At 52.2% G+C, this 27,374-nt stretch overlaps 1 protein-coding gene across 1 annotated transcript in view; it reads right to left on the bottom strand.

Annotated features, from left to right (window-relative positions):
• IPO5 (importin 5) overlaps nt 1-27,374 on the bottom strand; it is a 614,356-nt gene that overhangs the window by 27,227 nt on the left and 559,755 nt on the right. Inside the window, exon 25 of the mRNA XM_085622105.1 lies at nt 3,420-3,561. Within this exon, the coding sequence (XP_085478231.1) occupies nt 3,420-3,561 (142 nt within the window). The remainder of the gene's footprint in view (nt 1-3,419; nt 3,562-27,374) is intronic.

The raw sequence follows: 27,374 nt of genomic DNA, 5'->3' as shown, positions 1-27,374 counted from the left end.
GGTAGGCGTCGACTGCTTTGGAGCCACAGGGTCATCGATCCGAAGAGAGGTATCAGCGGTCGTTGGAGTCGATGACTTGGCGTGTGCCGCCGTCTTCGAAGTGGACTCAGATGGAGCGGCCATTTTGACTTTGGTGGTCGGGGCCGACTGCTTCGGTGCCATGGGCCGAGGCGCTTTTGTGGGACCGAGGGCCTTCCTTTTCGGGTCGGTACCGATATCCGCTGCAGCGAGTTCGGCGCCGAAATCCCTCTTAGTGCGTTTGGAGCAGACTGTGTTGGCGTCGAAGGAGTGGAGGTCTTAGAGGGCTTCGAGCCGACCACGGCCAGTTTCACTTTTGGTTTCGGTGGAACTGGTGCGACGATTGGTTTCGGTTTCGTTGAAGGGAATCCAGTCGTCTTTGGTAATAATGGCTCGTGTTGGATGTTCAAGGCCGGGCCCGAAGAACTTTGGGATTGATCTCGGGTAAGGCCCGGAGGCGATCCCTTGACCTGAGCTGTAAAATGATGCACTTTGACGGCCTCCGTATCGACGGGTAGGCCTGGCTCTTCGCTAGAGCTATCTTCTTCGGCCCCAAAGGCCTCATCGTAGTCTCCTACCTCGTCGACGGCTTCTTCCCTGTGAAAAAGCACTTCATCGGCGTCTTCCGATCGGGAATAGTGTTCGGAAGCGGGGCTGGAGTCTACTTCTTCCACGCTCTCAACATCCTCGTCCTCGGTGCTGAAGATGTTGGCCGGGGCAGGCGCCGATTGCTGCGCTTCTAATCTCGCTGCCCGTCGATTCCGGAGAGTCTTCTTCGATCGGAATCTGGCACAGGCCATACATTTTGATTCGTCGTGATCCGGTGAGAGACATTTGTTGCATACCGGGTGGACGTCGATGTGTGGGCATTTGGCGTGGCATACAGGACACCGTTTGAATGGGGTCCTCGATTCCATCGATGTAAGGTCGATGTTCGGACCAAACGGATCCGAAAGGCTGGAAGAAGTTTCTAAACTAATTAAGAAAGCAGTCGATACCGAACGGGAACAGTACCGACGAAAACTAAAGGCCTTGTGGCCTTAAACTAAATTTTCCTAACTTGAGCTAAGATAAGCACATCCGAACCCAATGGCGGAAAAAAACAATCTAAGGATGGAGAAGATGCCCATGCGCACTGTGGTCCAGGGGAGGAGTCACCTAGCTCGTGATACTTCGAAGACTCTTCCAGGACAACAACGTGCAAACATCCGGACCCAACACTAGGCGGCGATCTATGCACAGATATGAATGCAGCAGCCCACATGCCTCGAACACACAAGGCCGTGGGGCCTCTGGTGCAGGGGTGCCTTTTGGGGTCTGATCTTTTTGCCAGCTCCTGGTCACGGTTAGGGGGGCCTTCTGGATTTAGGCTGCAGGCGTCGGCTGGAGGCAGGTCAGGGGTCGCCAGATCTCAGGTCAGGATCAACGGGGTGACTTCATGGTGTTTTTCCGCTCAGGCCGGGTTCGGAGGGTGCAGAGTGGGCTGGATTCACGGTCTCTGGCTGGTGCCAGAAGCTGCAGTTTGAACAAATCCGGTGTTCATAGGAGATGCAGCCTTTAGAAGTGAAGGCATGCAGGTCCTCCGGGTTTCTTTTAAATCCTTTATTAAACAGCTTGCACATATAGATCATACACCGCCCCAGCAATAGGGGTAAATAAGGCCCAGAGTACAATATCCTGATACAAGCTGACGTTTCCTTGCAGTTACATATCAAAACAAACATAGAACCCCATCAAACAGTGTGCACGCAAGCCATGGCTTTTCTGCAGTGACGGTCCACGAGCAGTTTTTCGGACGGAGACGACTTTTTGATCTTTGGAACAGGGCTAATTGTACTTGTGGTCCAATGTTTTAGGGAAGACTCGAACCTGGCTGAATCTTGTTCCATGTCTGAACCGGTTTTGTGGCTGGATATAGATTCCTCTTGCGCTACTGAACTCTCTTCCTCCTGTTGACAGAAGGTGTCCGGTGAGTAGTCTCCTTGTCTGCGATGCATTACTTGGTGATGGGCACATCGATCCCAATGTGTCTTTTTGGATCAAAAAGATTTGCAGGCCTCACAGGTGTCCTCTTGATTGGGCGAGAGGCCTAGGTTGCAAACGGAATGTTGGTTGTGAGAGAGTATTTCCTATGGCAGCTCATTCTCTGATAAAATCTGTCGAAGTTAAAGAGGCCAAGCTGGGCGTAGCACATAGGCAGTGGAAGCGAGTTGAAGAACATGGACGCGCAAATTGTTATTTGCTCAGAACGCAAGAGTAACTACAAAATTGAGAATACCTTTGATTGAAGGATCTACTGGCGAACTGAAGGGAACCCGAAAGTCTAAAACCGGCGTGTGAGAGATTACATCAAAAGTAGTCGGCAGAAAAAAACTAACAATGGAGTCAATGTCCATGTGCAGTATCACCTACAGAAGGAGACACAACCTCGTGACTAAAATATTTCTTTAAAAAAAAACAAAAAGACATGTAATCTGAGCCCAATACTGGATGGCAGACTTGAGCAAAGCATGTTTATCTACAGCACACATGCCTCGAACCTTAATGTTTCAGTAGGTAGTTTATCCTCTGTAATGTCCATAATACAGCAAGCTAGAATTCTATAAGGCTACTAAATAAATCCCTGTGCTGAATAAGGTCTGTTGCTCTGCTTACTGAACCTTGCCTGCAGATTAAATTATATCAAAGGTCACAATTAATTCAGATAGAGGGGACTGGACTCCAGGAGACTGTCAAAGTCTACTGCTCTACTAACAGTCTGCTTACAGTCCTAAATCTAAGCAGGAGTGGAAAGAAGGGGGTAAGCTACACATGAAGGGAAACATGAGAGAGATAAGCACACAAAAATTAGTGTAAGGGAGGATGCGTTTGGAAGAGGGAAGCATTACACAAAGGAGAGAGCTAGAAAACACATGCATTCTCATGATGTGCTGAAAAGTAAAATAGTCCCCTAAAATTGAGCACTTTAAGAATAAAAGTCAACTAAACAAAACGATGGTCACGAGGCGATGGTCCTTGGGAATGAAACACTATGGATAAGGCAAGTCATTGCAGAAGAAGCAAACACACGCTAGTGACGAAGCAAATCAATTGTAATGGGTCTTTTACAACTACACAACTATAAAGCTGTCTGGTATGTGAGACCTAAAAAAAGGACATAATTAGCTTTTGCCACATCTGGTGCCCATCAAAAGATGGCAATCATAACGCTAAAGGTGGTGTGCTGTGGGCGACAGCAGGAATTTAAATTAATAGCCTATTTTAGTTAAAACAACTAAAAAGGTTCACTGGGATTTCACAATAAATTCCTAAATTAAGACAGCTACAGTAAAGCAGTTTAAAATATAACTAAATTCTAATTGTAAAGCAGGTGTTATATCTGCAGGCAATAACGTACGTACCTGTACTTGGCGAACTACATTGGCTAGCCGTTTGCCACATGCATCGTCGTTCTTCAGTGAATCATTAACAAAGCCATCGGAGATTATTCTTAGAATTTTGGGCAGATTGGAGTTATTGGGTCCCAGGACTGTTGGGTGATTACTAATGAAAACAGAACACAATAGACATTACGAAACAATAGCAATTACAATAGTATAGATAAACCAGTTGCACACATTAACTGGGGTTAGAACCTTTGGGGTGCATGTAGGTCAAGTATAATGTAGTTATCACTGCACGCAGGGCTCACTGGCCATGAGCCACTCCAAGACATGTGAAAGACACATTAGACTGTGCTCAGTATAAAGAGACCAGCCCTTCCTTCAATCACACTGCACCATCTCCACATTACAACAATTTCAAGTGGAAAGCATTCAATTTCCATGTCAGAACATAGGATTTGATGGTGGGTCTTAAGATGGAAAAGGCAGACATTGGCTCCGATTATAAGCTGGATGGAGCAGTATTCCTCGTGATATCCTTACACCCAGCCAAAACCATAACCGGCTAAGTCCATCCCCACCCAGATTACTCGGGTGCAAGAACTTTAGACCAGATTTTACCGGCGAGAAAATCCAACTGATAATCACAAGGCAAGTATGTAATACTCCCTCTGGTGTACTCTCCAGCCCTGCACACAAAGGGTAAATGAAAGCAGATTAAACCCTCGTATGGGATCACCACATGCAGATTTGGAACTGAGATTCTAGGTCTGCATGTTACACCCCCCATTCTGGGGGCCAATACTCCCAACGCACGAGTTACTACTTGTGTAACGATATATCTGTAAGAGACATTAGTTAGTGATAGATTCCTTACCTTAGAAATCCCCAGGCGTCAGACTGGATCCGGAAAGTTTCGCTTAGCAGTACCCCTGCGCGTCAGTAGGTGGCGTCGTGCGGCTCCTCGTCCGCCACTGGCGTTGTAAGCGCCGTGATGACGCCACGTTGAGTACTTAGGGGCCACCCATGCGCGCCGACGTCAGTTCTGTACACGACTTTCCGCGCCAGGAACGCAGAGCCATGCCAGATACTGACCATTGGTGCAGAAAACTAGGTCCCCAAGAGGGATGACCTTAACCCTAGTAACCAGTTCGCAGAACGGGGAGGTTGGGTGGGGCAGTGAGGAATCCATCACTAACTAATGTCTCTTACAGATACATCGTTACACAAGTAGTAACTTGTGCATCTGAAAGACACGCTAGTGATAGATTCCTTACCTTAGAATAGATACCCCAGCAATACCAACCCCGGTGGTGGGTCTGCGAACAAATTACACCAGCAAGTCAGAACAGAACGGCCAAAGAAGCCGTCTCTCTGGACTTGACTGTCAAGGCAGTAATGCTTGGTAAACGTGTGCAGCGAGGCCCATGTAGCCGCCTGACATACGTCCTGCAAAGGAACACCGCGTCCCAAGGCAGTAGTGGCTGCAGTCGCCCTGGTAGAATGGGCACGCAGCCCCACAGGAGGCTCCTTAGCAAAGGAGTAACATGCTTTGATGCACAGAACAACCCATGGCGAGATGGTTTGTTTGTGCACAGCCCGACCTTTCTTGGCGCCCACGTAGCCAACAAAGAGCTGGTCATCCACCCGGAACTGCTGTGTACGCTGCAGATTGAAGTCAAGCGCACGTTTTGGGTCCAGACGATGGAGCCTTTCCTCCTCCCTTGAAGGATGCAGAAAAACAGGTGGGCAAAGTGATGGTCTGCCCGATGTTGAAGGGCGTGACAACCTTTGGCAAGAAAGAAGGACGGGTCCTTAACACCACCTTGTCCGTATGAACAGAAAGGAAAGGAGGTTTGGAAGAAAGCCTGGCGCTCACCCACCCTCCTGGCAGAGGTGATCGCTACCAGGAAAGCCGTCTTGAGAGTGAGAAGACGCAAAGGACATGTATGAAGGGGCTCAAAAGGAGCGCACATTGGATAGGCCAAAACGAGATTCAAGTCCCATTGAGGCATGATGAATGGCACGGGAGGAAACGTGTGCATAATGCCTTTGAGGAAACAGTTAACAACCTGAGACTTAAAAAGAGAAGGCTGATCAGGAAGCCGGAGAAAGGCAGAGATGGCAGAAAGATAACATTTAAGAGTGCCCAGAGCAGAGCTCTGCCGGGTAAAGGAAAGCAGGAACAGAAGAACTTCCGAAAGAGGGGCAGAAAGGGGACCCACAGCCTTCGCTGTGCACCATGCCACAAATTTGTCCCACTGACAGGCTTATACCATTTTAGTGGAGGGACGCCTGGCTGCCAAGATGACATCACAGACTTCGGGAGGAAGATCGAAAGCTGTCAACTGTCGCCGCTCAATCTCCACGCATGGAGGTGGGACAAGTTCGGGTGGAGGACCGTCCCCTGCTGCTGCGACAGAAGATCCTCCTGAAGAGGCAGCCGGATCGGGGGATCAATCGCCTTGCCGAGTAGCTCGGGATACCAGTATCTTCGTGCCCAATCCGGAGCCACAAGGATGACTTGGGCCCGGTCGCGGCGAATCTTCTTCAGCACTCTGGGCAGAAGTGGTATAGGCGGAAAGGCGTACAACAGACCGCAACTCCGCTCGCGATGAATAGTGTCACCGAGCAAGTGCCGCCTTGGAAATTCCAACGCGCAGAACTTCTAACATTGCGCCTTCTCTTCGGTGGCGAACAGATCTAACCAAGGCTCTCCCCACTGCTGAAAGAGACCTTGCACCACGTCCGAGTGAAGACGCCATTCGCGACCCATCATGCACAGAGGGCTGAGTTTGTCCGTCCTGGCGCTCAGAGAACCTGCCAGGTGTTGGACTAGTAGGGACATGCCCTGATGTTCCAGTCATGTCCAAAGGCGAAGAGCCTCTTGACATAGGGTCCACAATCCCATCCCGCCCTGTTTGTTGCAGTACCACATGGCAGTGGTGTTGTCAGAACACCTGCACTACCCTTCCTTTGACAGAAGGAAGGAATGCCTTCAGTTCCAGACAAATCGCCCAGAGCTCCAGAAGATTGATGTGGAGCCCAGACTCCGCCGGAGACCAGAGGCCTCTGATCTCCACCTCTACCATTTAGCCGCCTCATCCCAGGAGTGACCATCTGTCACCACTGTTTACTCTGGTTGGGGAAGGGAGAGGGAACTGCCGTTGACCTTATACTGGTTTGATACCCACAACTGTAATTGGATTGCAGTGCCCTCTCAGAGCTTTTGACTCAATCGGAAAGATTACCCTGATGCTGCGCCCAGTGGAACTTCAGGTCCCACTGCACAGCCCACATATGCAACCTGGCAAGGTCCACCAGCAGGATGCAGGAGGCCATGAGGCCCAGCAGCCTCAAAATCATTCTCACCGAAACCGGGGATTGAGGCTAAAACATCACTGCTCAGGAATATAAGCCCAAAACTGCGCTGTATCTTAAGCCGCTCCGATGAAAAGGAGTTTGAGTGTGAATTAGATGCGACTTCGGCACATTGACAGTGAACCCAAGTGAGTGCAGGGGGTCCGCCGTAGTCTGGAGGTGGGAGAGGACAGCCTGGAGCGAGCCCGCATTCAACATCCAGTCGTCAAGATAAGACTAACTCCTGATCTGCACAGATGAGCTGCGACCAAGGTCATCATTTTCGTGAAACACCCAAGGGGTGCTGATAAGGCCAAAGGGGAGCACGGTAAACTGAAAATGCTCGTGGCGTACCGTGAATCATAGGTATCTCCTGTGGGATGGCAGGACGGCGATGTGGAAGTAAGCGTCCTGCAAGTCCAACGCTACCATCCAGTCTCCATGGTCAAGGGCAGACAGGACCTGAGCTAACGTCAAAATTTTGACCTTTGCCTTCTGGAAGAAGCAGTTGACGTCCCTGAGATCAAAGATAGGACGCAGGCCTTTTTCCTTCTTGGGTACCAGGAAGTAGTGGGTCTAACCACCATGACCTACTTTTGTGACAGGGACTCGCTCGATAGGTCCCTTGGCCAAGAGAGACGTAACTTCCTGACAGAGAAGGGCCAAATGATCCTCTGAAGTGCGATGGAGTGTTGGTGGCATGGAGGGAGGGGTAGTCTTGAAGGGGAGGGAGTAGCCCCTTCGGACTATCTGCAAAACCCACCTGTATGACGTGATGCATCAGTGGGGGAGGTGATGGCGGATCCTGTCAGTCACTGGTGGCACTGAAAGGTCAGACTGGGAAGGTTTGGAGGCTGCTGCAGAAGGGGCACTTGTGGACTGGCCCATCCGCTGGCCCCCAGACCCACAGCACTGGGTCCCACGTCAGACTGCGCAAAGGCTGGGTTGCTTGCGCCTGCCAGTGGTCCTGGGTGGAATGTGGTGGGGCACCCCTTCCATAGCCACAAAAGGCAGACTGCATGGGGCGAGAGGTGGCCACGAGGCCCAAGGATCTGGCCATAGCTCTAGAGTACTTAAAGAGCTCAGGCACATTGTCCACCTTGTCGCCATACAGGCGACGGCCATCAAAGGGCATGTCCAGAAGGGTCAATTGGACATCTCCGGAGAAGCCAGTGGACCTCAGCCAGACATAGCGCCTCAAGGCTACGGACATAGAAATCTTTCTACCCAGCGAGTCGGTGGTATCTGGCGGCACGGGCCTCCTCCGGGCACTGTGGGGCAGCACTTGCGCAATCGTGTCCTACACAGAGTGGGTGTACCAGCCCAAGAGACTTGCGGTGTTCACCGACCGCAGTCGTAAGGTGGCAGAAGAAAATATCTTCAAGATAATCCAGCTTTTTGGATTCCCTATCTGGGGGAGAAGTAGGGAACGCGCCATTGGATCTTGAGGCTTGGACCACCAAGCTCTCGGTCGAAGGGTGTTGGGAAAGGAATATGCTACTTACCAGTATGCATCTGTTCTTGGCATGGAGAGCTGCAGATCTACACACTGCATAGATCGCCATCTGGTGTTGGGCCCGGATGTTTGCAGCTGTTTTTCTCTTGGAAAGTCTTTGGAAGTCACAAGGTATGTGACTCCTCCTTTGGATCATATTGCGCCTGGGCTTCGGCTCCATCCTCAGATTGTTTTTCGCCAGCGGGGAAATGATGGAGCTTTGTAAGAAAGAGGAAAGATGCCCATGTGTGCTGTATCTAAATAAGATAAAACTGGAACAGATAAAGGTTGCCGGGTGGGCGTGTGTAGATCTGCAGCTCTACGTGCTAAGAACAGATGCATACTGGTAAGTAGCATATTCTGTTCGAGGCATAGGAGCTGCAGATTACACACTGTGCATAGATTATATAGCAGTACTCGCTCCTAGCGGCGACCACCAGTATCTGTTGCAGTTGTTTGAAACAATGTTTCAAGGACAGCCTGGCCCACACTAGCTTGTTGCTTAGTTTGCACATCTACACAAAAGTGTTTAGTGAAAGTGTGCGGTGTAGACCATGTAGCTGCTCTGCAGATATCATCTAAGGGGATGTTCACTAAAAATGCCATGGAAGCCCCTATCTTACGTGTAGAGTGGGATTTAGGGGGGTGTGAGAAAGTGGCTCTGTATATACGGTTCCTTAATAGGTACAGGGTGTACAGAGTCCACAGACCCCAAGGGTTTAACAGAGGTTAAAGTTAGATATAACCTTACTCTCCAAAGTGGTAGCCTGGTCGAGCAGTAAGGCAGTATCAGAGGACAGTGTAAAGCATTTGTTGTACACACCTAGTCAGCAAATAGTTCTACACACTCAATAACTGAACTCTAGGCCAATGGTTTGTATATAAAAAAATATATGCTTGTTTTATTTTAGAACCAACACTTGGAATTAAAATATACTTTCTCGACAGGAGATGTTTCATAAAAATACTTTTGTATATGCAATAGACTTTTTAGTAAACAGTTACAAGTAGTTGCAGTAGGCAACTCTATTTCTAAACACAATACATTGAGCTCAATGATAAATTCAAATTATATGCAACAGATTACTTTTTGGATTACTTTTGTAATTCCAGGCTTGGATGCTAGATCCAGTCCTGGGTCAGTTCTCCGAATCAGCTGTTGAAAGTCGACTTGGGTACTGTAATGATTTTTAACTAATATTTAGCTATTTCAAAAGTTAGCACTTAGAAAATATTTCAGAGCAAACAATCAATGATTCCCTATGGAAGGAAATGTAGGTTACAAGTACAGTAGGTTATCGTTACTTTTGTAATCCAGTACTGGGTGTCTAGGCTCAGTACTGGGACATTTATCAAAAACAGGTAAGTAATTACGTTTTCAGATGTTATACGATTTTTGTTGAATATTTAGAAATTGCAGAAATCAACACTTAGAAGAAATTTCACAGAAAAACAGTCAATGGTTTCCTATGGAAGAAAAATGAGGTAAAGGCAAGTATAGTTGTGGGTACTTTTCAGAGTCAGTGCTGGGCACCAAGATCCAGCACTGGGAGCTCACCTAAGAGCAGGTGAGTAAATTCGTTTTTGGTACTCGGCTGATTTTTGGTGAATATTTTGAGTTTTGAAAAGTCCACACTTAAAAAAGATTTTCCAAGAAAAAGCCAGTCAATGTTACCCTATGAGGAAAATGAAGTTAGCGGTTTAAGGGTAAGTACTCGACTGGCAGAGTTGAAGTTCTGGGCATAGACTCAGGGGTCCCCCAGTGTCAGGTAGGTACAGTCAGTTCACCCTCAGCGGTTTCAGGACGGCCGGGTGCAGAGAGAGTTAGGCCCAATGTTATCCTATGAGGGATAGGGGGGCCTGGGTTGGTGGCTGCTGTCGGGCAAGCCACGCGGCTGTGGGAGCTGGGCTCCTGGTCACTTACTCAGGGCAAGTGGGGAAGTAGGTTAGAGTAGAGTTTTCACTGCCAGGGCCACTCGGGCAGCTGGGTGCAGGGTGCTTTTGAGCCGTCGGGCGCTCAATTGATTTTTATGGGAAATCTCCGGTTTGGAAAAAGACTGCAGGCTCGGGGACGAGGACTCTTCAGGTGCCGCCGCCACCACCACTTCGAGGGGTAAGTTGGGGGATAGGTAGGTACCCCGGGATTGGGCACAGAGGGCCGTGGGGCGCCGGGTGCAGGGGTGCCTTTTGATGTCGGAAATCTTACCCTCTTCTTGATCGCGGTTGGGGTGGCACTCTGTTCTGAGGCTGCAAGCTTCTTCAGGATAGTCGAGGGGGGTCCTTGGGTGCCGGACTCGGGGTCAGTGTCGCCGTGGGGTCGTCCTCGTGGGTTTAGTTCACTCCGGCACCGGCCAGGCTTGGCGGGTGCAGTGTGGGCTGGGATCGCGGTTCCGGGCTGCTGCCAGGGGTGAAAGGTAGGTTCTGAGTAGAGCCTCTACTCATGGGAGTCCCAGGGGATCAGAGTTCAAAGGTAGCCAGGTCCTCCGGGGTTTCTGAGGTTGCTGGCCACAAGAGATGCCGGGTTTGGAGCAGGAGCAAGTCCGAGGTCGACAGGCCGGTAGGGCTGGGGCCAAAGCAGTTGGTGTCTCCCTCTCCTTTGCAGCTGCAGGGCAGGTCTTCTTTTCTTCTCGCTCTTCTTGTAGTTTCGGAATCTGGAATCTGGGGAAGGAAGGTTCAGGGTGCCCCTAAATACTAGATTTAGGGGCGTTACAGGTAGGTGAAGGCCAGGGACCAATGGGTCCTTGTCCTGGGGTGGGTACAACCCTATCCTGCCCCTCTCCTATGGGAGGGGGGCAGTAGCCTAATCCTGATAGGGTAGGGCCTCCCATCTTCAAGATGGCGAGAGCCCGGAGATGTGCTTCACCTCGCCTCCCCCACCGGAGGGGTGGGGTGGGCAGGCTGGCACATCCCCTGTCCTTGTATGGGGTTTCTGGCCAAGCTTCCCGCCAGAGTGGGGGGTTGCAGTGGCCTGGGGAAACTCCTAGAGGCGGCAGGCCTTTGAAGCTTCCCTTTGCTCATCCTGGGGGAGGAGATTTATCACCTCACCCAGGATGTGCATTGTAGCAGGCCTGGGAGAGCAGGGGTTCTCCCACCCTGGGGTCCAGCAACGTGTCTGCTGTGTGGCAGCCTGGGCAGCCTCAGAGCAGACGTGGATTGTAGGTTAGTTGTAAGAGGGCATCTCTAAGATGCCCTCTGGGGTGCTTGGTACATTAAATCTCAAACTGGCATCAGTGTGGGTTTAATGTGCTGAGAAGTTTGATACCAAACTTCCCAGTCTTTAGTGTTGCCATTATGGTGCTGTGGAGCTCGTGTTTGACGAGCTCTCAGCACCATGTACTCTTAAATGGCAGCACTGCACTTACAGTGCCCGGGAATGGACCTGGGTACTGTAGGGGCACAGGGCTCCTGCTCCTGTGCCCACACCATGGGCATAAGGCACCCAGCCAGAGGGGTGACTGACACATGCCTTGGCAGTGTGGGTGTTGGGCATGGCACATGTCGACTCTTCATTTTGTCCTGCACCCAGACACTCAGCCTGCAAAGGCAGTGTGTGTGTGTGTAAGGGTACAGGGCCCCTAAGGGTGACACAATGAGTGCTGCAGCCCTTAGGGGTCTTCCCTGGTCACAAGGCCCTGGGTACCATTTACTAGGGGCTGACATGTGGCCAGGGTTTGCCAATTTGGAGTTTGTGTGTTTTAAGGAAGGAACATAGGCCCTGGGCACCTGATTGGCAGGAGTCCAGGGTACACTCAGTCAAAGTACATTCAGCAATTTAGCAAAAAGTGGGGGCATACCATGCAAGAAAGAGGGCACTTTCTCACAGGGGGGGGGACAGATAGCGTTAGTTTTGCTTTGTGGTAGCAAATCTGTATGCATTTAACAATCCACTTAGCTATCCAAGATTTGGAGATGGGGTTGCCTTTGTGTGGTGGTGAGAAAAACACGAATATTTGTTTGGTCTTACGAAAAGGTTGTGTTCTCTCGATGTAGTAGAGTAAAGCTCTTTTGACATCTAGGGTGTATAGAGCTCTTTCTGCAATGGTTTGTGGCTGCGAGAAGAATACGGGCAGTTCCACAGATTGATTGAGGTGAAAGGGAGAAATGACTTTAGGAAGGAATTTTGGATTAGTTTGGAGAACTTTATGATGCATTTGCAGAAAGGGTGCTTGAATGGCGAGTGCTGACCCTTCTGAGCGAAGTAATGGCTACAAGGAAAGCAGTTTACAATGTTAAAAATTGAAGCTCACATTTATGTAAAGGTTCAAATGGAGGCCCAATTAGTCTTGTGAGAACTATGTTTAGGTTCCACACAGGTGAGGGTGGCACTCTGGTGGAAATTATTCTCTTAAGGCCTTCCATGAAGGCTTTTATGGCAGGTACTCTGAAGAGTGATAGATGCTGTCTATTTTGTAGATACGCTATGGCAGCAAGGTGTAGTCTAATAGACGTGTAGGCTAGGTTGCATCTTTGTAGGTGTAGTAAGTAGCCTATGATGTGTTGGATAGAGATATCTAAGGGATTGACGTTATTATTGTGACAATAGGTCACGAAACGTTTCCACTTTGCTGCGTAGCAAGCTCTAGTGATAGGTCGTCTAGCTTCTTTAATGACGTTCATACAGTCAGGGGGAAGATTAAGGTAACCAAATTCTAGGATTTCAGGAGCCAGATCGCAAGGTTGAGCGGAGCTGGGTCCGGGTGTCTGATCTCTCCATGGTTCTGGGTTAAGAGGCGTGGAGAGAGGTAACTTTTGGTGTGGGACTACGTAGAGTTCCAGCAATGTGGAGTACCACGGTTGTCTGGCCCAAGTCGGAGCAACTAGGATGAGGGTTAGTGAATGTTGTAGTTTGCGCACCACTAATGGAATGAGTGGGAGAGGTGGAAAAGCGTACGCAAATCTGCCCGACCAGTTCATCCATATCACATTGCCTTTGGACAATGGGTGTGGATATCTGGCGGCGAAGCTTGGGCATTTGGCGTTTGTGGGCGGCGAAGAGGTCTATCTGTGGTTGCCCCCACATTTGAAAGAATGGTTGAAGAACTTGTGGATGAAGTTCCCACTCGTAGATCTGTTGTGTTTGACGGCTCAACAGATCTGCAATGGTGTTGGACTCCTGGGACATGTTGGGCTAGGAGAAATTTTTTTTGAGGTATGGCCCACCTCCATATGCTCTGTGCTAGGTGAGAGCTGCAGAGTGTGTGCCTCCCTGTTTTTGGATGTAGTACATGGCTGTCATGTTGTCTGTGCTGACTAAGACAGCCTTGCCGGAGACGTGTGTTTGAAAGGTTTTTAGGGCTAGGAATATGGACAGTAACTCCAGATGGTTGATGTGGATTAACTTTTGTTGAGGTACCAGCTTCCCTTGGGGCGACCCGGAGGAGGAGCTAGTGGAGTGCGGTCCATTGCGGTTGTTTATAACTTTTGTTGAGGTGTCCACCTGCCCACAATGGTGTGATGTAGTAGGTGAGTTCCCCAGCCGAAGAGCGATGCGTCCGCAGTTAGAACTATTTGAGGAACCGGCTCTAGGAACGGTCACCCTCTAGGTTTTTGGTGGTCCACCACTGCAGAGAGCGATGGGCACGACCGTGATAATTGACCCTGAGCCTGGTTCCATTGGCGTGCTAAGCACTCTTGGAGAGGACGCATCTGGAGTCTTGCATGAGGTACTATGAATATGCAAGAGGCCATCATCCCTAAAAGTTGCATAAACACTCTGGCTGGAAGAGTGTTGTGGTTGAAATTTGGCGCGAAGAGCCTGTATGCTTGCTATCAAGGGGTCGGGTTAAGAAGAGAAGATAGCCTGTCTTCATTCAGCAGAGGAAACAAGGCCAGGCGCAAAGAGGCCAAACGCCCCTCACCCACGCGAGGCAACAAAACCTCCCCCCCAAGGCCAAGGCAAGGAAAGGAGACCCGAAGGAGAATAGCAACCTAGAGACTCCAAGGAGAAGAGGCAGAGCAAAGGCAATCCCAGACAGGACGGCACCAGCAGCAAGAAGCAGGCGGAAGCCGAAAAGGGGAACTCAAGGTCACCCAGGAAGAATCGTCCAACACCCCTCAGGGACAAACAGCGACCGCAAGAGGGTCCAGAAGTCAGGGACCATCCCCCCCACAGGGAGAAAACATATAACCGAGTGTAAGGCCCACTGGAAGCAGCGGAGAAGGCAGGATGACAGTCCCACTAAAGCCCCAGGAAGGCACAACGGTGCAGAAACAACAAAATGGTGGCACTGGCAAGCACCGCCAGACGCCAGGGACACCACAGAACGAAAAAGCAAAAAGGCAAAGAAAGTGGTTGCATCCGCAACATACCATAACGCCACGAAGAGCAGAAGCCCGCAGGCAACCACAACTCCCCAGCACACACCAGGGCTATATAACAGTCAACCCTGCCCCACATAGGGCATGTCATATCCCAAGACATGGGAACCTCTTAGGAAGAAACTTCTGCAGCAGAGGACAACAAAAAAGACCTGCATCAAAAAAACCCAAGCAGCCAGAGGGAAAACACAGAAGGCCCAATCTCAGGCCCAGCATGTTGTAAAAAAACCCAAAGGAAAAACAGTCAAAAAGGACTGGCCCGCAGCCAACAAAACCACAGCCTCAGCAAGGAGGACTTAAGTGGCCATGAAGTACACAGAACAGACAACTGGGGCGACCCACCCCAACAGAAGAACAGCTCCAAGAACCAGATCAACACGCAGGTCACTGAGGATGGGAAGGAGGGGGAAGGAGGAGGACAAAGCCCCGCCAAAAACCTCTGGATGGCTGAGTCCGCAGGAGCATGGCACAAAAGAGCACAAACGAAGGGGAGGTCCACCAGCCGTTCTCGAACATTCTCCAGTAACACAATGTCCCGAAGCCCGGCATGGGGACGAACGGCAAAGAAGCCATGGCACGACCCAGCACCTCCGAGATGTCCAGAGATGAGCGAAGGATAAACGCCGCTAGCTCCCAACCATCCAAGACATGGGGTCTCAAATCCACACAGGCACCCTCCTGAGATGCGGCAGACATAAGGGACTCCGCCGAGTCCCACAAGTAAGAAGTGACCCTAGCCAAAACACACTTAAGGGCTCGCAGAGCCACACTGGTCGAGGCAAACATTGAGACCACAGGGGTCCAGCAAGCGGGCCTCCCGTGACGGGGGAGACAGCAGCGGCAAAGCAGGAAAGGCAGACTGCAAAAGGGGGCCTCTGGTCGAAGAGAAAGGCACACCGGATCACGCGGTGCCGGATGGTGGCGGTGCAGTAGGTGCTGGGGCACCGGGTCCCCCGTGGCAGGACAGCCCCAAGTCCCCAAGAGAGAAAAGTGGAGTGAACCCTCGAAGGGAAGCAACAGTTCCCTACCACCAGAGCCCTGATGGAGAACCTCCAGAAGATGATCTGCGGGGAAATGGGTAGCTGGATCACCCATGCGCTAAGTTCCCAAGGTCGTGGAAACAGCACGGGCGAAAGCCGAACCCGCCTCCGTTGGGCCCCGCGGAGGGGAAAGCAGCTCCTTGTTAGGTGATGGCTGCAAGCTAAGGTGGCTATCCCCCAAGACAACCGGAAGGAAGGGCCAAGGCCAGAAGGAAGTAAGAGGGACCAAGGAGTGGGAGGGACCTGCGGCTCCTTCGGCGAAAACCGCGGTCGGAGACCATGAGGAGCCGCCTTTAGAGGAAAGCCACGACACGGCGGCTCGTCTCCGGTGAGGATGACACCAGCAACCGCCGAACCTCTGGAGAAGAGGAGGCGTCCATAGAAGAGTCAACAACCAGATGTCGGCCTGGCGCAGTAGTCTCTCCAACCTGAGACAGGACACTGTCGTCATCCAGCGCCAGGGCGACCTCCGACACGGCGCAGGAAACCGGAGCGGCGCCGACCTGACCTCAGACGAGGCAGCCGCCTGCGTGGAGGGACGAGAAGGGCCCGGGGAGGGACGAGGAAATCCCACCAGCCGCAACCTGTGATAGGGCAAGATGGGCCCCCCGCCGACCCCTGTGGCGCCGCCAGGGCCAGCAGCCGCCGGCGCTGTAGCAGCGTCACCTCAGCCTCGGACAAGTCCGCCGCCTGTCCAGAGAGGGGTTTGGGGGTGTGACCCGAGCCCCGGCGACCTCCCGCGACACCATAGGGACTCCCGTGGGAGTTTGCGGCAAAGCAGAGTCACCGTGGTCCAAACGAGGGACCCCCGAAGGGCCGCACCCCAATGGCACCACATCATCCGAGCCTGGATCCGAACCAGTCTGCGCCGGAGCCGCCGGGGAGGGCGCTGCACACTGCAAGAGATCCGCCGACGTCCCACGAGGGGGAGGAGGAGGAGAAGCCAGTGAGGCCTGCAGAGCCGCCGCATACGTCTCCATCTGTGCTCTGGTCGCCCCCACGCAAGAAACGGCGGATAAGGAACGCGTTACTTACCTGTAACTGCGGTTATCCAGTATTGGTATCTTTCATAGATTCACATGCCTGAATCATTCCCCGTCGTCGGGAATGGGAGTCACCGGTAAATAACAAAGTAATGTCCAGAAGACATAAGACAGCCATAGGCCTCAGAGGCCTTAGCTTAGTAAGCTATCCACGTCCTTATGTAAAAAGGACCACATTTTGGCCAGAGCCAATCAGCTAACACCACCCTCTAGAACCTTCCTGGTAGGAGCTCTAGTCCCTCAGATTTTCGTGAGCACAGTGCTAAGCAGCTGTATACTGAGAGATCCGAGAGAGCCCTTCCAGGGGAGGCGGGTGGGTTGCATGTGAATCTATGAAAGATACCAATACTGGATAACCGCAGTTACAGGTAAGTAACGCGTTCCTTATCCAGTATTAGGGTATCTTTCATAGATTCACATGCCTGAATCAGAGTAGCAAGCAGTGAAAAAAAACACATTTCGAAAGATATGGATAACATACAGGTATTAGATAACCACATCTATCTGAGATAAACAACAGTGCTACTGTAAAGCAATGAACAAGTAATGCATACATTATAGTGCGAAATGTGCATAAACTCAGGATGGTGGGATGAAAGAAAGGGCTCACCTCTATTTAAAAAGATGACGTAGTACCGCTTGGCCCACTGACGCATCCTTCATGATCTCCGCATCCAGGCAGTAATGCTTGGTGAAGGTATGCGGCGTCTTCCATGTGGCCGCTCTACAAATGTCCACAATGGGCACCCCAGCAAAAAGAGCCATGGAAGTAGACATGGCCCTTGTGGAGTGGGCACGGACCGTTGTTCTCAACGGACGTCCTGCCTGTTGGTGGCAGAAAGAAATGGCCGAAGAAATCCAGCGGGAAATGCTCTGTTTTGTGAGCGGAAGCCCTCTTCGAGGTCTGCTGTAGGCTATGAATAGCTGATTTGATTTACGAAAAGATTTCGTTCTCTCAATGTAAAATTTCAAGCAACGCTGAATGTCTAGTGAATGTAGAGTTCGTTCCGCCACTGTCTGTGGATTTGGGAAGAATGATTGTAAAACAATAGGTTCGTTGAGGTGGAAGTGAGATGGAACCTTGGGAATGAAAGCTGGATTTGTGCGGAGAAGGACTCTATCCTTTTTGAATTGCAGGAATGGGTCCTGGATAGAGAATGCTTGGAGCTCTCCCACTCGCCTTGCCGAGGTAAGAGCTAGTAGAAGTGCCACCTTCCAGGAAACAAATTTAAGGTCAGCTCTGTGGATGGGCTCAAACGGGTGCTTCATTAGTTGAGCTAGAACTATGTTAAGGTGCCAGGCCGGTGGAACAGGCTTTACTGGAGGGAATGTGCGAAACAGTCCTTTCATGAATTGCTTTATGAGTCTATGAGACCATAAAGAGGGGCCGGAAGAAGATCTTCTGAAACGTGAGATTGCAGCTAGGTGAACTTTAATGGAGGCATGAGCAAGACCAGATTCTGCCAGATGTAAAAGGTAGGGTAAGATTTGTCCTGGGGTGGAAGAGAAAGGATGCAACTTATTCGTCTTACACCAGATACAGAATCTTTTCCACGTGAGTGAGTAGGTCTTGTTGGTACTATCTGCTCGAGCCCGAGCTAGAATTCGTCTGCAGTCTGGAGTCTGGAGGAATGTCTAGGCCCCGAAACTCTCTGAACTCAGGAGCCAAGCTGATAACCTGAGAGAGGCTAGATCCGGATGTTGAATCTGCTGATCGCTGAGCGTCAGAAGAGATGGAAACGTTTTCAGCCTGATCGGAGGTTCCTGGGAGAGGAGGTGAAGTTCCGAGAACCAGTGTTGGCGTGGCCAAGCTGGGGCTATCAATATCAAAGTGCAAGGTTCCGCCTTCATCTTCCGTAGTACCCTGGGGATCAGGGGAAATGGCGGAAAGGCGTATGCAAAGACGTTGCACCATGCTATCGAAAAGGCATTCCCCAGGGATCCTGGTTGGGGATGCCAGCTTGCAAAGTATTGGCATTTGGCGTTGCGTTGGGTGGCGAATAGGTCCAGCTGAGGTGTGCCCCATTGGGCGAAGATATTGTTGAGGACCTGCTGATCCAGTTCCCACTCGTGGCACGCTGCCTGCCTCCTGCTTAGATAATCTGCCAACACATTGTGGGTGCCTGGAACATAATCTGCTCGGAGAGAGATGTTGTGGCAGAGCAGCCAGTTCCAGATTTTCTGCGATTCGCGCGAAAGTGTCAGTGAACGAGTCCCTCCCTGCTTGTTCAGGTAGTGCATTGTCGTGGTGTTGTCTGTCCGGACAAGCACTACTGAGTTCTTTATCCTCGGGAGGAAAGCCACTAGAGCTAGGTAGACTGCTCGGAGCTCTAAAAGGTTGATATGAAGCATTTTCTCCGAAAGGGACCACTTTCCGCTTATCTGTAGCTCCTGAAGGAAAGCTCCCCAGCCTTCCAAGGAGGCGTCCGTGGTGATTATATGAGGAGTAGCAGGAAGCAAGAAAGGCAAGCCTTGCGAAAGGTTCCTGGGGCGAACCCACCATTGCAGAGCCTGTTTGATCGCCGGGGTTACTTGGATGACGTCGTCGAAAGACCCTGTACACTGGATCCACTGGTTCGACAGAGCCTCTTGTAGGGGTCGCATCCGTAAGCGGCAATGTGGGATTAATAGAATGCAGGAGGACATCATCCCGAGGAGGGATTTGAAGAGGCGCACCGAGAGTGTCTTTCTTGTCATTACCTGGAGTGCCAGGGATTGAAGTTTGTCCTGGCGTTCCTGTGACGGGAATGCTTTCCTGTGGATGGTGTCTAGTGTGGCTCCCAAAAATTGCATGCATTGGGATGGTTGCAGGACAGATTTGTCGTGGTTGAGAGTGAGCCCCAGTGACTCGAAGAGTGTCAGACAAGCGTTGGAAGATCTCATCACGCCTTCTTGTGATGGGGACTTGATAAGCCAGTCGTCTAAATACGGGAAGACTTGGTGGTGGAAACGGCGTAGGTACGCCGCCACTGGTGCTAGGCATTTGGTGAAAATGCGTGGCGCCGATTTGAGCCCAAATGGCAGAACCCGAAACTGGTAATGCCTGCCCGCCACCATGAAACGCAGGAACTTCTTGTGGTTGCGGTGTATTGGGACATGAAAATAGGCGTCCTGAAGGTCCACCGACACCATGTAGTCGTTTGCGTTGAGTAAATGCAAAACCTCCTGTATGGTAATCATTCGAAACGACTGTTTTTTCAGAAATTTGTTGAGATTTCTGAGGTCCAATATGGGTCTCCATTTTTTCTCTTTCTTTCGGATGAGAAAGAAATGGGAGTAGAACCCTCTCCCTCGTTGGCTTAGGGGAACTTTCTCTATAGCTCCCTTTAGAAGCATAATCTTTATTTCTTGGAGTAATGGGCGTAGGTTTTTGTGAGCCCTTTGGCGGGGAGGAGTTTGAGGAGGAATTTGTATGAATTCCAGGGAATGGGCGAATTGTATTAATTGGAGGACCCATCGGTCCGTAGTTATCGTTTGCCAATTTTTGAGAAAATGGGAGATTTTTCCGCCAATCTTGTAGGGTGGAGACAAGTTTGTGACCGGCTGCATCTGGAAGTCATTGCCGCCGCGTGGCACCCTTTTGTCTTCCTCCTCTGTTACGAAAGGAAGTTTTGTGGTAAGACGACTGTTGTCGCTGCTGAGATTGTGGACGGTACTGCTGGGAAGAGGAGAAAGAGGAACGCTGTTGAAAGTCTCCTCTGGAGGAAGTCTGACCTCTTCCTCTGGACCCACGAAAGGAAGGGTTCCGAGATTGCAGAGACCCCAGGGCTCTGGCAGTATCTGTATCTTTTTTGATACCTTGCAATGCCTCGTCAATAAGAGGACCGAATAGAAGCTGGCCATCATAAGGCATGTCCAGGACTTTTGTCTGGACCTCCGGCCTGAAAGAAGTTGCCTTGAGCCAACCCTGGCGCCGGAGAACAGCCGCACCAGCCAGCTGTCTAAAACCTGTGGAAACAATATCCATTGCACAGTCTATCAGTTCCGTGGCAGATCGTTCACCCTCCAACAGAATCTTCCTTGCCTCTTCTTTTAAGTCAGAAGGCAAATCCGCTAGATATGGGGCAATGTCCGCCGCCCACATTTGTCGGTTGTACCGTCCCAATAGTGCAGTAGCGTTGGAGGCACGCACTGTCAAGGCTGACATAGAGGAGAGACGTTTCCCTATGTTATCCATACGTCGCCCTTCTTTATCCGGCGGCGCTGTCAACAGCGCAGCTGGGTTGTTTGCCCTCCTCTGCGCAGCCTGAGTGATAACCGAGTCCGGCTTTGGATGGCCTGTAAGACAAACCGGAGCCGTGTCCGGAGCTTTATATTTCTTGTCCAGGCGTGGTAGAACCGGTGGCACTGATGAAGGGTTCTGCATTATCTTTATGCCCTGGTCCCAAATATAATCAATTATCGGAATTGCCCGGACGGACTTCTTGAAGGGTTCCTTAAAGTCATATAAGAAACAGTCTTGTTGATGCGAAGGCATCGGGATCTGGAAGCGCTGGGCCGCTCTTTCAATGATGTTGTGGAAACCGCCGATGTCGTCGGGCGGTGAGTCGGCTGTTGTAGGGACAGGCGAAACAGGAGCCGGAAGGATGTAATCGTCCCATTCATCTTGTTGGGATTGGACGTCCTGGAGTTCTCCTTCCTCAGGTTCCTCCTCCTCCTCCTCCTAGTCGTCCGTGGTGGGCCGAGGCGGAGGTTCCGTCCTCTCCAAAAGCAGTGGAGGCGGTCGTGGCCGTGGAGTGGAAGGCCCCGCAGGCATCGGTGGAGGTGCCGGAGTCGGAAAACGCTGCTTATAGTCCGTTATTAAGAGCTGAAGGTCTGTGACCAAGGCTGCCGGTAGACACACCATGGAAGGTGGAGGCGGCATGTATTCTTGATGAGGAACCTCCTCATAGTCCTGGGGATTGTCTTCGTAATCCGAGACATCCTGGTACTTTACATGGAGCTGTGATGGACTAGTCGCCGCAGGAAAGAGACTAGCGTCGTCCGAATCCTCCTCTTCAAAGAGGCGAGTGGGAGGCAAGGTTGAGACCTTACTGGGCGAAGTGAGGGCCGGAGTTAATGCACGCTTGGTTATTTGTACATGCACAAATGTACCCTGGTCGTCCGTGTCCATACCCCTCAAGGGGCTCGATGGTATAGCTGTAACCGACGTTACAGGTATCAATGCCGTCGACGAGATCGTCGTCGGGGTCGTCGTCAACGACGAGGATGATGAAGACGGTCTCCTCGTCGACGAGGGCGTCGACGGTGATATTCTCGTCGACGGTACCGTCGTCGTCGACGGTGTCTTCGTCGTCTGTGTCTTCATCGACGATGATGAAGCTCTCGTCGACGGTGTCGTCGTCGACCCTCCCGTCGACAGCTTACTCGACGACGACTTTTTTATGGCTAACGTCGACGGAATTGTCTTGCCTGCCGTCGACGATGGAGTTGTCGTCGTCGAGGACATGGAAAGGGATGTCATCGTCGATAGAGTCGTCGTCGACGATGTAACTGAAATCGGTCGATGGAGATTTTCTCGTCGACGCTACTGTCGACATTGTCGTCGACGAGGTGGCAATAGGCTTTTTGAAGGTGTGGGGCATCACCTTAGGAGACGAGCTCCCTGGAACAGGCGAATCCTGGACCTCTGAAGACTTTCTGCGTCTTCTTTTGAGGTGGCTGCGACGAAGGGCCCGGCGATGCCACCCTTGGTCTTTTAGATGAGGAGTGAGACGCAACTGAGGAACTCTCACTCTCCTCAGAGGACACCACATCCTCCTTGTCCTTTAGCCTTTGCAGCCAGATTAAAAGGCGCCCCTCTCGGTCTTTCAAGGTCTTAGAAGAGAAAGTCCGACATACCTTGCAGTCCTTAGAACTGTGACTGGGATAGAGGCAATACAAGCAGTCCTTGTGTTGGTCGTCGATATGTAGCCTCTTCTTTCCGCAAGAGGCGCAGGGCCTGAATAAACCCTTCTTAGGTGTATCAGCCATGCTGAAAATCCAGAAAGTTGAGAAGAAATACTGTCAAATCCAAAGAAATGAGCAGAGCTCAGTGGAGACTCCCTTAGCACGACGTGCGGTAGAAAATCTGAGGGACTAGAGCTCCTACCAGGAAGGTTCTAGAGGGTGGTGTTAGCTGATTGGCTCTGGCCAAAATTTGGTCCTTTTTACATAAGGACGTGGATAGCTTACTAAGCTAAGGCCTCTGAGGCCTATGGCTGTCTATTGTCTTCTGGACATTACTTTGTTATTTACCGGTGACTCCCATTCCAGACGACGGGGAATGATTCAGGCATGTGAATCTATGAAAGATACCCTAATACTGGATAAGGGGACAACACGTGGGGCCACACCACCCGTGGAGTGTCCACGCCCCCTACAGGCCGGAACCCAACCCTCGGGGACAAACTGCGAAACTTACCAAGAGGTGAGCAGCGCTCGTGACCTGGGAGAAGATCGGAGGGTGCGAGGTAAGCCGCAGGTCCGAGAACCCTCCGCAGGAGCAGGGCGCGATGACCAGGCCGACGTGGACACAAAAGCAGAGAAGTTTCATCCGGCGCTCCCACCGGGATTTTTCTTCATCTGCTGGCACGCCTCACCATCAGTGGAGTCGTGGTGCCCCCCCCAAACACCACATACAGATGGAGTGAGGATCCGTCGCCGACATGAGGCGACCACACGATGAGCAATTTTTAAAGCCCGAAGGCATTCGCACACTGTTCCCACACATGCAGCAATAGCATAAGGGAAAGGCCTAAACAGGCCCAGAGCACAAACGTGATACGCGTTGCACGCGGAAAAGGAAAAAAACTGATGTAGGCACGCCGGGGTGGGACTTGTGACCTCGCTGACGTCACGTACATGGACGACGCCTGGGCGGAGTAACGTGATGCCGCTCCCCCCGGTTACAGGGGATGCTGGGCAAAAAAGTTTTGCGGATCCAGTCTCACACCTGGGGATAATTCTACATGAAGGAATCTGCAGCTAGTAGTCTCTATCAGGTCAAAACGAGATTCAATTCCCACTGAGGCCTGATGAAGGGATCCGGAGGAAACGTGTGCGTAATGCCTTTAAGGAAACGGTTAACAACCGGGGACGTGAAGAGAGAAGGCTGATAGGGAAGCCTCAAAAAGGCGGTGAAGGCCGAAAGATAACCTTTGATAGTGCCCAGAGCAGAGCCCTGCTGGGCCAAAGAAGGAAGGAACAGAAAAACTTCAGAAAGAGGGGCAGAAAGAGGATCCACAGCCTTTGCTGTGCTCCATGCCACAAACTTGTTCCACCTGCAGGCGTATACCGTTATAGTGGAGGGACGCCTGGCTGCCAGAATGACATCACAGACTTCGGGAGGAAAATCGAAAGCAATCAACTAAAGCCGCTCATTCTCCACGCATGGAGGTGGCGGCTGGACAGGTTCGGGTGGAGGACCGTCCCCTGCTGCTGCGACAGAAGATCCTCCTGAAGCGGCAGACGGATCGGGGGATCGATTGCCATGCTGAGTAGCTCGGGATACCAGTATCTTCGTGCCCAATCCAGAGCCACAAGGATAACTTGGGCCCGGTCGCGCCGAATCTTCAGCACTCTGGGCAGAAGTGGTATAGGCAGAAAGGTGTACAACAGACCGCAACTCCACTCGCGACAAAAAGCGTCACCGAGCGAGTGCCACCTTGGAAATTCCAACGTGCAGAACTGATAATGCGCGTTCTTGGCGGTGGCGAATAGATCTAACCAAGGCTCTCCCCACTGCAGAAAGAGACCTTGCGCCACACGAGTGCAGAGGCCATTCGTGATCCATCAAGCACCTGTGGCTGATTTCGTCCGCCCTGGCGTTCAGAGAACCTGCCAGGCGTTGAACCACCAAGGTAATGCCTTGATGTTCCAGCCATGTCCAGAGGCGCAGAGCCTCCTGACATAGGGTCCAGGACCCCACCCCGCCCTGTTTGTTGCAATACCACATGGCGGCGGTGGTGTCCGTGAACCCCTGCACCACACTTCCCCAGAAATAGGGCAGGAATGTTTTCAGTGCAAGTCGGATTGCCCGAAGCGCCGAAAGGTTGATATGGAGCCAGGACTCCACCGGAGATCAGAGTCCTCTGATCTCCGCCTCTCCCGAGTGGCCTCCCCCATCCCAGGGGGGACGCATCCATTACCACTGTGTGCTCCGGTTGGGGAAGGGAGAGGGATCTGCCACTGACCCAATTGCGATTCGTGATCCACCACTGCAATTGTCATGCAGTGCTCGAGATCTGGACATGAACTGACAGGTTGCCCTGATGCTGCGCCTGATGCTGCGCCCACTGGAACTTCAGGTCCGACTGCAGAGCCCGCATATGCCATCTGGCATGTTGCAGTAGCAAGATGCAGGAGGCCAACAGGCCCAGGAGCTGGAGGGTCATCCTGACCGAAACCCAGGACAGAGGCTGAAAGATCAGAATCATAGCCTGAATATCCCAGACTTGCTGCTCGGGAGGATAAACCCGAAACCGTGTCGAATCCAGAACCGCTCTAATGAAGGGGAGCTCCTGAGAGGGGCTCAGGCGCGACTTTGGCACGTTGACTGAGAACCACAGCAAATGTAGGAGGTCGGCCGTAGTCTGGAGTTGGGTGACGACGGCCTGGGGCGAGCGCGCCTTCAACAACCAGTCGTCGAGGTAGGGGAAGACTGGAACCCCAGACCTGCGCAGGTGAGCTGCGACCACCGCCATCACCTTCGTGAACACCCGAGGGGCACTGGTAAGGCCAAAGTGGAGCACGGCAAACTGAAAACGCTCCTGGCCTACCGTGAACCACAGGTAACGCCGGTGGGCCGGCAGGAAGGGGATGTGAAAATATGCATCCTGCAAGTCCAACGCTACCATCCAGTCTCCAGGGTCAAGGGCAGCCAAGACCTGAGCCAGAGTCAGAATTTTTAACTTCTCCTTCCGGAGGAAGCCATTGAAGAGCCGGAGGTCCATGATAGGGCACAGGCCCCCTTTATCCTTCTTGGGGACCAGAAAGTCATGGGAATAACCACATCCTACTTCTGGCCCAGGAACGCGCTCGACAGCCCCTTTGGCCAAGAGGGCCGTAACTTCCTGCCGGAGAAGCACCAAGTGATTCCCTGACTTGCGGTGACACCGAGGCGTAATGGCTGGAGGGAAGACTGAAAGGGAAGAGAATAACCCTTGCAGATGATCTGCAACACCCACTCGTCCGATGTGATATCGTGCCAGTGGTGGAGATGGAGGCAGACCCTGACACCCCCCGGCGGGGGGTGCTCCACAAAGCTCGGATTAGGACGGTTTGGAGGTAGAAGCAGCAGGGCTGAGGTGGACTGCCCCCCACGCAAATTCCCAGAGGGGCCCTGCGGAAACCGCGTCCGCGGCCTCGCTGAGGCTGGTTCTGCACAGGCTTGGTGAAGTAACGTGCATGGGCGCCCCTGCCTAGGCCACGAAAGGAACGAGACCCAGGAGTGGCCGGGCTCTTCGCGGAAAGACCCAAGGACTTGACCGTCTCCCGCGAGTCCTTAAAGCGCTCCAGCGCACTGTCAGCCTTATCACCAAACAGGCGAGTGCCATCAAAGGGCATGTCCATGAGAGAGCTCTGGACGTCAGGCGAGAACCCAGTGGATCGCAAACAAGCGCGACGACGCAGCGCCACAGTTGTAGAAATCGCCCTGCCCAACGAGTCAGCGGTGTCCAAACCACACCGAATGGCGAACTTAGCTGCATCCTTACCCTCAGCAACTGCCTGGGAAAGCACAGCCTGGACCTCCTCAGGACACTGAGGTAACACCTGAGCAACCGTGTCCCACACCGCATGGGAATAGCGGCCCAACAAACAGGCGGTGTTCACCGACCGCAGCCCCAAGCTGGCCAACTAGAACAACCGCTTACCAAACTGCTCCAGCTTTTTAGAGTCCTTATCTGGTGGCCGTGGGAAAGGCACTCTGCGACGAAGCCTGAATGACCAGGCTCTCAGGCGTGGGATGAGTGGTCAGAAACGCAGGGTCACCATGCGCCGGGCGTTGACGACTGGCGACATTCTTATCCACAGGGGCCCCTGTAGCCGGCCGCGACCAAGTGCCCAACAGGACGTCGGTGAGGGCGTCGTTGAAGGGAATCAGTGGCTCCAACGAAGTCGTCTGGAGCACCTCAGTAAGGAGTTAGTTTTGAGGGCTACCGTAGGAAGATCAAGATTGAGGACCTCAGCAGCCCGACGGAGCACCATTGTGTAGGAAGCGCCCTCCTCCATCGTAGCCGGGGAAGAGGCAAACCCCGGGTCAGAAGAGACAGAGGTCGCCGGCGTCCTCCAGATTGTCCACCCAGTCCTGCTCGGAGTCACATTGACGGGCAAGAGGGTCCTCGGATCCCTCCCAGTCATCCTCCACCTCCGCAGCAGGAGGAACTGGTCCCGGCGGCAGAGCCGGAGCGGGGACAAACGCCATCTCCCAATGCGGATCCCAGGCAGGGACGAAATGGTCCTGGAATCAGGGCAAGGGGGGAACAAACGGCACCCACGGCGGAGCAGAGGGCGGCGCAGGGGCTGGAGCCAGCAGCACTGGACCTTGTGGTGCCAGGGCCGGAGCCAACTGTGTAGGATCCTGTGGAGCCAAAGCCAGATCTGCCGGCGGGCCAACAGGATCTTGACACGGGACCTGAAGGCGCGCCGGCGGGAGTCCGGGGCCTAAAAAGTCAGTCCATGGTGGCAAGAAACTCTTGCACCTGTTTGGGAGTCGCCGACGGACCCGGGTAAGGCA

The sequence above is a fragment of the Triturus cristatus genome, chromosome 8, assembly GCF_964204655.1.
Source record: "Triturus cristatus chromosome 8, aTriCri1.1, whole genome shotgun sequence".
Classification (NCBI taxonomy): domain Eukaryota; kingdom Metazoa; phylum Chordata; class Amphibia; order Caudata; family Salamandridae; genus Triturus; species Triturus cristatus.
This window is presented reverse-complemented; position numbering and strand designations above follow the sequence as displayed.